A 9,660-nucleotide genomic window follows, 5' to 3' on the forward strand; every position below is an offset into this window, starting at 1 on the left:
GTTTTCCGGAGCCTGAGGGTCATCTTATTTTAACCCCCCCGGGCCAGTGCTTCTCTAAGTGTTGGTCCGAACCAGAGCATCATGCGGGACCGTCCCTTGGCAACTTGGGTTATGTTGGTACCTGTACACTTAGCTTATCCGGTGTGCCCTGAGAACGAGATATGTGCAGCTCCTATCGGGATTTTTCGGCACATCCGGGCGGCTTTGCTGGTCTTGTTTTACCATTGTCAAAATGTCTTGTAACCAGGATTCCGAAACTGATCGGGTCTTCTCGGAGAAGGAATATCCTTCATTGACCGTGAGAGCTTGTGATGGGCTAAGTTGGGACACCCCTGCAGGGTTTGAACTTTCGAAAGTCGTGCCCGCGGTTATGGGCAGATGTGAATTTGTTAATATCCGGTTGTAGAGAATTTGACACTTAACTTAATTAAAATGAATCAACCGTGTGTGTAGCCGTGATGGTCTCTTTCCGTCGGAGTCCGGGAAGTGAACACGGTCTTGTGTTATGATTGTACGTAAGTAGTTTCAGGATCACTTCTTGATCACTTCTACCTTCACGACCATTGCGTTGTTTCTCTTCTCGCTCTTATTTGCGTATGTTAGCCACCATATATGCTTAGTGTTGCTGCAGCTCCACCTCATTACCTTACCCTACCCATAAGCTTAAATAGTCTTGATCTCGCGGGTGTGAGATTGCTGAGTCCTCGTGACTCACAGATACTTCCAAACAGTTGCAGGTGCCGATGATACCAGTGCAGGTGACGCACTCAGCTCAAGTGGGAGCTCGATGAAGATCTTGATCGTTGTTTTGTTTCGTTTCCTATTGATCAGTAGTGGAGCCCAATTAGGATAATCAGGGATCTAGCATTTGGGGTTGTCTTCCTTTATTTTTGGTTCCGTAGTCGGACCTTGATTGTACTTTGGATGATGTATGTTTAACTTGTATTTGTGTGAAGTGGCGATTGTAAGCCAACTCTTTATCCCTTTCTTATTCAGTACATGGGATGTGTGAAGATTACCCCTCTTGTGATAAACCTATCATGCGGCTATGCCTCCAAGTCGTGCCCCGACACGTGGGAGATATAGCCGCATTGTGGGTGTTACAACGACTCCATGAACTTGTTGTAGAAGTACTTCATTCGAATCCATCGTGTTTGCTTCAAAGTAAACAACTGTAGCGTCAGATTTCTTGGCAATGGCATTTGGCCGAACACTTACTAGGCGTGGTGTTTGCTATGGATGACGTCGGCAGGGAGCGGAGGTTACTTGTGTTGCGATGAAACCCAGTAGAACGATGGTGTAGTCCAAGGTGGGAAAGCACCTGCATGGTGCGGCGAAGGTCTGACAAGGCCTACATGGCGGTCGGAATTGTGTAGGGTGTGGATACACATCACATGAGGAAGGAGGAGTTGGAGAAGCCCGTCCCTCGTTTGGTGCCGGTTTGTGGGATTTCGAACATCCGGATCGGTCCAGACAATTTTGATGACCATCGTGGGATGGCAAAAAATATCTACACTGTCCGGTTCGGACATTTGCGGGGGATTTGATGATATGCGTTGGAGTTGCCCTTAGCTACCAAATATGCATAACTTCCAAACAAAAGAGTTCATCACATACATAACTTAGTACAAGCTACGTCATACAATGGCCGAATTTTGGCCTAGCAGAAATTTAACAGTAAAGTTTACTTGCAGCGTGCGATGAGAACCCGGCACATAAAATCTCTAGTTTGCATCTACGTATGATTTACAGTCTGCCAGCTAGTCAAAAGTTTTGCTGATTCAGAGTCCAATGTTCTTCTACAAGCATAATAGTAGATCAGTGAAGGTGGCTAGCAGCATCAGCTGCTGCCATCGCAACATGGCCGGCGGCTGCCACGAAGCGGCGTCTGAGGTCTTGTTGAAGATGCCTTTGGGCGTGCTCCCGCGCCGGCGCGGCGAGCATGTACCATTACTCTGCGCAAAACACACAGACAAATCTTGTGAACACTTTGCCGAAACATGCAGTAAACATTGGCAGGCAAGCAGCGAGGCATGTATATTTACAGTGCAGGCAGCTATGCTTCCGCATCCACAAACCAGCCCGCCGTTGGCCTTGTCCGTGGCTTCCGCGGCGCCGCCTCCGTCGCTTCTCTGGGTAACCATCACCAGAAATTATTCGACATCATCAGCACTCAGCGAGTCCTCATCGTGCTCATATTCATCATAGAGTAACTAACTGATAACTGATAAGGATGTGATACCTTGTAGAAGTCGACGGCGATGAAGTTGGCCCATCTGTCCCCCGACGCGGCGTGGCAGGTGTCGAGCACGCCCAGCAGCTGCGCCGAGTTGTCCTTGCACGCCTCCGGGAAGTTGGGGAGGTCCCGGAAGTAGTTCACCAGCACCAGAGACCTCGACAGGTCGTTCATGGCCGCCGACTCGGCGCGGTTCGGGCACGACCCCTTCACCATCCCTTTGCTCCCATCTGCAGCACATGGAATGGACAGATACAACATCGTCAGGTTCTCCTTCCTGGCTAATCGCTCACGTGTGCTGACGGATCGATGATGATCGGCGCGCACGTACACTGGTTCTCGACGACGTAGCCCCACTCGTGTGCGAAGCCCTCGGCGGCCTCCTTGGCGGACCTGGAGGTGAAGACGAGGAGGCGGTGGTTGTCGCGGACCATGTCGCTGAGCAGCGGCCAGTCGCCGCCGTTCTTGGGCATGCGCCACACGGGGAACAGGTACGGCGTCAGGCCGGAGGCGTTGAACACCCGGGTGAGCCCCATGGGCGCCTCCACGTAGTCCTCGATGAAGATCGTGATCACCTCGGAGGGGTTCCTCCTCAGGAACGCCTCGATCTCCCGGAGCACGTTCACCGCCGGCGTCTGTCGTCGACGAACATGCAACGCTAGTTAGTCGTCGACGAGAGGGATTGGTCCTAGTAAAGTATAGTTTGGTTGGTGTTTTGTTACGAATGCGGTGAAGTTTCGGCATGCGCCTCCGTAGGAGTGGCAGAGCCATATGTCGTTGCGGAAGTCGTACATGTCCAGCATCAGCCCCCTCACGCCGTTCTGCGACACAAGAAATTCTATTGCTCTCTCTGTTTTTATTTAGTTCGCATATTAACTTTGGTCAAAGTCAAGCTTTACAAACTTTGATCAAGTTTATAAACAAAAATATTAAGATATACAATAACAAATCAACAACATTAGATTTATTATTGAATGTACTTTCACATCGTATAGATTTATTATGATAAATGTCTATATTATTTTCTACAAACTTGGTCAAACTTTACGAAGTTTGATTTCAGTCAACTCTAATATGCAGAGTAAATAAACAGTCAAATCTAATATACAGAGTAAATAAAAACGAAGGGAGTACTTGGGACCTAACCCTTGAGCTCGAGAATGGCATCAATTTTACGTTGGAAGTAGTAATTCCGAGGGACTCTCGTCCCGTCCACAGATCACATCGTGTTTATTTCAGCGAGGACTGAATGCGACCAGAAATGGACGTGCTATCCGAATTGGAGCAGACACCACACGTCTCACCCACACTGGATACAAAGAGAGGAGTGCCCGTCACGGGTGGCTGCCATGTGTGCGGTGTGGGTAGTCCTTGCAGCTAGCATTGCCGCGCCAACGCTCCAAGCAAGCGTGTGGGCGTGCACGCAAACCAGCGACAGAAAAAGACCGGCGCCTGGAGGTGCGCTGCGCCTTGGACACGTGGACGAGGATCTTTGACATGTGTTGCGTCCGGGGACACCTCACCCCACCGCGGCACGCTGACAGGGTCTAACATGGACTCTAATACTCGCCGGTCCCACAGGTCAGCAGGTAGACGGAAGAGAGAGCAGAGCCAGAGCGGGAGCGAGAGCGGGCGGGGATGGACTCACATTGAGCTGCTCGGCGATGGTGTCCTGCTGGTTAAACGCCGTGACGATGGCCGTCCCGGTCTGGGACTGGGTGCCCAGCCGCGCGAAGGAGTTGTGCGTCGTCAACCACGCGTAGCGGTTGAACGGCAGCCCCCGGTCCTTGCTCTGCGGGTCGACGGGGGTCACGCGGGTGCAGCGCGGCCGCACGTTGCCGTCCACCACGCACGTCTCGCAGTGCAGCCCGGCGTCGCAGTTCCGCGACAGCGCGCACGTCTCGCCCACCTGCATGCAGTGCAGCAGCCGGAGATCATGTCCGTCCACGGGAGCGCAGCGCAATCACAATCGCCGCCGAGAAAGCTCAATGTCACTGGTGACATGTCCAAAACCACCGGCGAGCGTACCTTCCGTGCGGAGACGGCGACGGGGCACGAGCACAGGAAGGCGGCGGCAGCGGCGAAAGCCACGACGAGGAGCACCGTCTCCTTGGCCATCTCAATTCTTCTTGCCGCGGCCGCCCTCCTCCGGCAAGCTCTGCCCTGCGCTGCGCGGCTGGTCCTCCCAGAGACGGCGGACAGCGGAAGCTGGTGGAGGAGCAAGCCTGCAATCCTTGTGTTGTGTGGCTTGTAAGGCCGGACATTCCAGGTTTCGTCGCTTGCTTATGTGTGTGGTTTACGCTCTGTTTTTCCGCGTCGCTCATCTTGGTCGCTGGCTGCGGCGTTTGTTTGTTATTGCGCTTGGTCCCATGTGTCAGTCAAGGGGACAGAGTGATGGTACGGGTGCGGGCTCATCCAGTTGCGGTGGTCAGGTGCAATGTCAAATAGTCGTTGTCATACTACGATAGGGGGTGTTAGAGCAACTCCCCGACCCATTTCATCCGTCAGCATAAGTTTGGGTCGGCGCGGACAAAAATGGAGGCTCAACGCGCCGACCCAAACTCAAATCGTGTCCGTCCGGCGTCCGCGCCGATCCACTTTCGGTTCAAAATTGCGTCTTGAATGCGTCGGCGCGAACGCGAAGCGGACGCGCCGCGCGTCTCGCCGTCCGCCGTGACCCCACCTGACGGCCACCCAACCGCCACGGTCAACATAATTTATGACGACTACCTACCTTGGGCCCACGCGTCAGCGACGGCGGTAGTCCTTTTTTAAGCCGGACGTGCGGCCGGGCCGTCCTCATCCACTTACCACTCGCCCCACGTCCCCATCTGGCACCCCTGCCCTCATGCCAGCGACAACCCTAGCCACCGCCAGCATGGGTTTCTTCTCCGGCATCGGCAGCAGCCGCAAGGGCAAAGCCCCCGCCCGCCATTCCCCCTCCCTCCCCGCCCTCCTCGCGCCGGCGCGCGCTCCCCGGCAAAGGCAGCGCATCACCAGGCCGAGTAGCACTGGCACCACCGCGTGCCTCTGCCGTACCCGGACGTGACGCTGCCGCATGACTGGCATTTGGATCCGGAGAGGATCCCGGTGCCGGCGGCGCCGCGGACGGCGAGGGCCCATGCGGAGGAGGTGCGGCGCCGGCGGGCGTTGCTGACGTCGGAGCAGCGCGCCGACCCGCACTTCGCCGCCGACTCGCCCAACTGGGCTCGATGGTTCGCCTTCGAGCACGAGGAGACGAGGCGACGCGGCGTCCGCGGCGTCAACCACAGCCTGCCGCCGCCCGCGCTCATCGTCCGCGACGAGGACCAGGAGGCCGAGGACGCCTACCAGGCAGCCATCAAGGAGAGCGAGGAGGAGGAGCGGCGGACGAGGCGGCCATGGCCCTCTCCGCGGCGGGCGACTGCATCGTGCCGCCAATGGCCCCACCGTCCCCGCCCAAAACCGAGTCGGAGGAGCCGGCCTACCGCGAGCGCTACTCCTGGACCGGATTAGTGCGCGAGTGGGTCAGCGCTCAGCCGATCTGGTTCGGGGCGACGGAGAAGTAGGAGGCGGCCTACCTCGACCACTGGCGCCGTGTTCGGCTGGCCGAGGAACGTCGGGAGGGCGAGCGTCTGCAGATGCTCGAGCGCGAGGCGACGAGGAGGCGCGCCAGGCCCAGGCAGCGGCGGCAAAGCCCGACACCACCGCTGTCTGAAACACGGCGTTCCCCTGGGCCGACCCTGCGCCGACGTTGATCAACCTCACCGGTCCCGACGCAGATGTTGCCGCCGACGAGGACGCCTAGGGCAGCGCGTCGTCTTGTTTTTAGTGTTTTTATTAATGTAATGTGGACTTTCCCGGCCTTCGTGACCGGTTTATATGTTTAATTAAATGCATATATTTATTTTCAAACTGCTCGCTATATTTTTTTGGCGCGTCGAGGAAATAGGTCGGGCCAGCGTTGGGCGCTCGCGCCGACCCAAACACAGCGCCGGACGTTTATGTCCGCCGGGCCGATCCAAACGGACAAAAAGCGGACAAAAGCGCCGTCCATTTGAGTCGGCCCGTTGGAGTTGCTCTTAGGCCAACTCCACCGCGTGACCCTATCCTATCCGGCCCCGTCCGTTTGGGGTAAAACGGACAAACGAGGCGGCCCAGCGCGCGACGGCCCGGACCCATCTTGTCCGTTTTGTGTCCGGGCCGACCCATTTCGAGCACAAACTGTTGGAAATATGCCCTAGAGGCAATAATAAATTGGTTATTATTATATTTCCTTATTCATGATAATCGTTTATTATCCATGCTAGAATTGTATTGATAGGAAACTCAGATACATGTGTGGATACATAGACAACACCATGTCCCTAGTAAGCCTCTAGTTGACTAGCTCGTTGATCAATAGATGGTTACGGTTTCCTGACCATGGACATTGGATGTCGTTGATAACGGGATCACATCATTAGGAGAATGATGTGATGGACAAGACCCAATCCTAAGCCTAGCACAAGATCATGTAGTTCGTATGCTAAAGCTTTTCTAATGTCAAGTATCATTTCCTTAGACCATGAGATTGTGCAACTCCCGGATACCGTAGGAGTGCTTTGGATGTGCCAAACGTCACAACGTAACTGGGTGGCTATAAAGGTACACTACAGGTATCTCCGAAAGTGTCTGTTGGGTTGGCACGAATCGAGACTGGGATTTGTCACTCTGTGTAAACGGAGAGGTATCTCTGGGCCCACTCGGTAGGACATCGTCATAATGTGCACAATGTGATCAAGGAGTTGATCACGGGATGATGTGTTATGGAACGAGTAAAGAGACTTGCCAGTAACGAGATTGAACAAGGTACCGGATACCGACGATCGAATCTCGGGTAAGTATCGTACCGATAGACAAAGGGAATTGTATACGGGATTGATTGAATCTATGACATCGTGGTTCATCCGATGAGATCATCGTGGAGCATGTGGGAGTCAGCATGGGTATCCAGATCCCGCTATTGGTTATTGACCGGAGAGTTGTCTCGGCCATGTCTGCATGACTCCCGAGCCCGTAGGGTCTACACACTTAAGGTTCGATGACGCTAGGGTTATAGGAAAAGTATGTACGCGGTTACCGAATGTTGTTCGGGGTCCCGGATGAGATCCCGGACATCACGAGGAGTTCCGGAATGGTCCGGAGGTAAAGATTGATATATAGGAAGTATGGTTTTGGCCACTGGAAGTGTTCCGGGTATCACAGGTAGTGTACCGGGACCACCGGAGGGGTCCGGGGGTCCACCAGGTGGGGCCACCAGCCCCGGAGGCCTACATGGGCCAATAGTGGGAAGGGACCAGCCCCTAGGTGGGCTGGGGCGCCTCCCACCAAGGCCCAAGGCGCCTCCAAGAGGGAAGGGGGCAAACCCTAGGGCAGATGGGCCCTAAGGCCCACCCCAGGTGCGCCTCCCCCTCTCCCCCTTATGGCCGCCACCCAGATGGGATCTGGGGGCTGCCGCCACCCCTAGGGAGGGAACCCTAGGTGGGGGCGCAGCCCCTCCCCTTCCCCTATATATACTTGAGGTATTGGAGGCTACAAGACACACGAGATCCTCTCCCTCTTGGGCAGCCCTACCTCTCTTCCTCCTCGTCTCTTGTAGTGCTTGGCGAAGCCCTGCTGGAGTCCCGTGCTCCTCCACCACCACCACGCCGTCGTGCTGCTGCTGGATGGAGTCTTCCCCAACCTCTCCTTCTCCCCTTGCTGGATCAAGGCGTAGGAGACGTCACCGGGCTGTACATGTGTTGAACACAGAGGTGCCGTCCGTTCGGCACTAGGATCATCGGTGATTTGGATCACGACGAGTACGACTCCATCAACCCCGTTCACTTGAACGCTTCCGCTTAGCGATCTACAAGGGTATGTAGATGCACTCTCCTTACCCTCGTTGCTAGATTACTCCATAGATTGATCTTGGTGATGCGTAGAAAATTTTGAATTTCTGATACGTTCCCCAACAGTGGTATCAGAACCAGGTTTATGCGTAGTTACTATGCACGAGTACAACACAAAGTATTTGTGGGCGTCGATATTGTCAATTATCTTGCCGTTACTAGTCTCATCTTGATTCGGCGGCATCGTGGGATGAAGCGGCCCGGACCAACCTTACACGTACGCTTACGTGAGACCGGTTCCACCGACTGACATGCACTAGTTGCATAAGGTGGCTGGCGGGTCTCTGTCTCTCCCACTTTAGTCGGATCGGATTCGATGAACAGGGTCCTTATAAAGGGTAAATAGAAATTGACAATTCACGTTGTGGTTTTGGCGTAGGTAAGAAACGCTCTTGCTACAAACCTATAGCAGCCACGTAAAAAACTTGCAACAACAATTAGAGGACGTCTAACTTGTTTTGCAGCAAGTGTTTTGTGATGTGATATGGCCAAAGGATGTGATGAATGATATATGTGATGTATGAGATGATCATGTTCTTGTAATAGGGATCACGACTTGCATGTCGATGAGTATGACAACCGGCAGGAGCCATAGGAGTTGTCTTAATTTATTTATGACCTGCGTGTCAATATAAACGTCATGTAATTACTTTACTTTATTGCTAACCGTTAACTGTAGTAGTAGAAGTAATAGTTGGCGAGACAACTTCATGAAGACACGATGATGGAGATCATGGTGTCATGCCGGTGACAACGATGATCATGGAGCCCCGAAGATGGAGATCAAAAGGAGCAAAATGATATTGGCCATATCGTGTCACTTTTTGATTGCATGTGATGTTTATCATGTTTTTGCATCTTATTTGCTTAGAACGACGGTAGTAAATAAGATGATCCCTCATTAAAATTTCAAGAAAGTGTTCCCCCTAACTGTGCACCGTTGCGAAAGTTCGTCGTTTCGAAGCACCACGTGATGATCGGGTGTGATAGATTCTTACGTTCGAATACAACAGGTGTTGACGAGCCTAGCATGTACAGACATGGCCTCGGAACACATGCGAAACACTTAGGTTAACTTGACGAGCCTAGCATGTACATACATGGCCTCGGAACACAAGAGACCGAAAGGTCGAGCATGAGTCGTATGGTAGATACGATCAACATGAAGATGTTCACCGATGTTGACTAGTACGTCTCACGTGATGATCGGACACGGCCTAGTTGACTCGGATCATGTAATCACTTAGATGACTAGAGGGATGTCTATCTGAGTGGGAGTTCATAAGATGAACTTAATTATCCTGAACATAGTCAAAGGTCTTCGCAAATTATGTCGTAGCTCGCGCTTCAGTTCTACTGTTTAGATATGTTCCTAGAGAAAATTTAGTTGAAAGTTGATAGTAGCAATTATGCGGACTAGGTCCGTAAACTAAGGATTGTCCTCATTGCTTCATAGAAGGCTTATATCCTTAATGCACCGCTCAGTGTGCTGAACCTCGAACGTCGTCTGTG

At 53.2% G+C, this 9,660-nt stretch overlaps 1 protein-coding gene across 1 annotated transcript; it reads right to left on the bottom strand.

Moving 5' to 3' along the window:
* Positions 1-1,562: 1,562 nt before the first annotated feature.
* LOC119355163 (PI-PLC X domain-containing protein At5g67130-like) lies at positions 1,563-4,514 on the bottom strand. The gene is made up of 7 exons (XM_037621940.1): positions 4,265-4,514; positions 3,885-4,145; positions 2,959-3,057; positions 2,568-2,871; positions 2,243-2,466; positions 2,046-2,132; positions 1,563-1,955 (listed from the first exon to the last, which is right to left on the bottom strand). Exons 1-7 carry the CDS (start codon positions 4,352-4,354, stop codon positions 1,800-1,802), a joined length of 1,221 nt encoding a protein of 406 aa, XP_037477837.1. The 5' UTR covers positions 4,355-4,514; the 3' UTR covers positions 1,563-1,799.
* Between the last annotated feature and the right edge of the window lie 5,146 nt (positions 4,515-9,660).

This window comes from Triticum dicoccoides, chromosome 2A, assembly GCF_002162155.2.
Source record: "Triticum dicoccoides isolate Atlit2015 ecotype Zavitan chromosome 2A, WEW_v2.0, whole genome shotgun sequence".
Lineage (NCBI taxonomy): Eukaryota > Viridiplantae > Streptophyta > Magnoliopsida > Poales > Poaceae > Triticum > Triticum dicoccoides.

Bases quoted from the DNA above. Each gene is read 5' to 3' on its own strand.
- LOC119355163 (XM_037621940.1), bottom strand. From the start codon at position 4,354: ATGGCCAAGGAGACGGTGCTCCTCGTCGTGGCTTTCGCCGCTGCCGCC. The intron at 4,146-4,264 runs GTACGCTCGCCG...CACTGCATGCAG, and splicing joins TCGCCGTCTCCGCACGGAAG to GTGGGCGAGACGTGCGCGCT. The intron at 3,058-3,884 runs GTGAGTCCATCC...CTTGTGTCGCAG, and splicing joins CCATCGCCGAGCAGCTCAAT to AACGGCGTGAGGGGGCTGAT.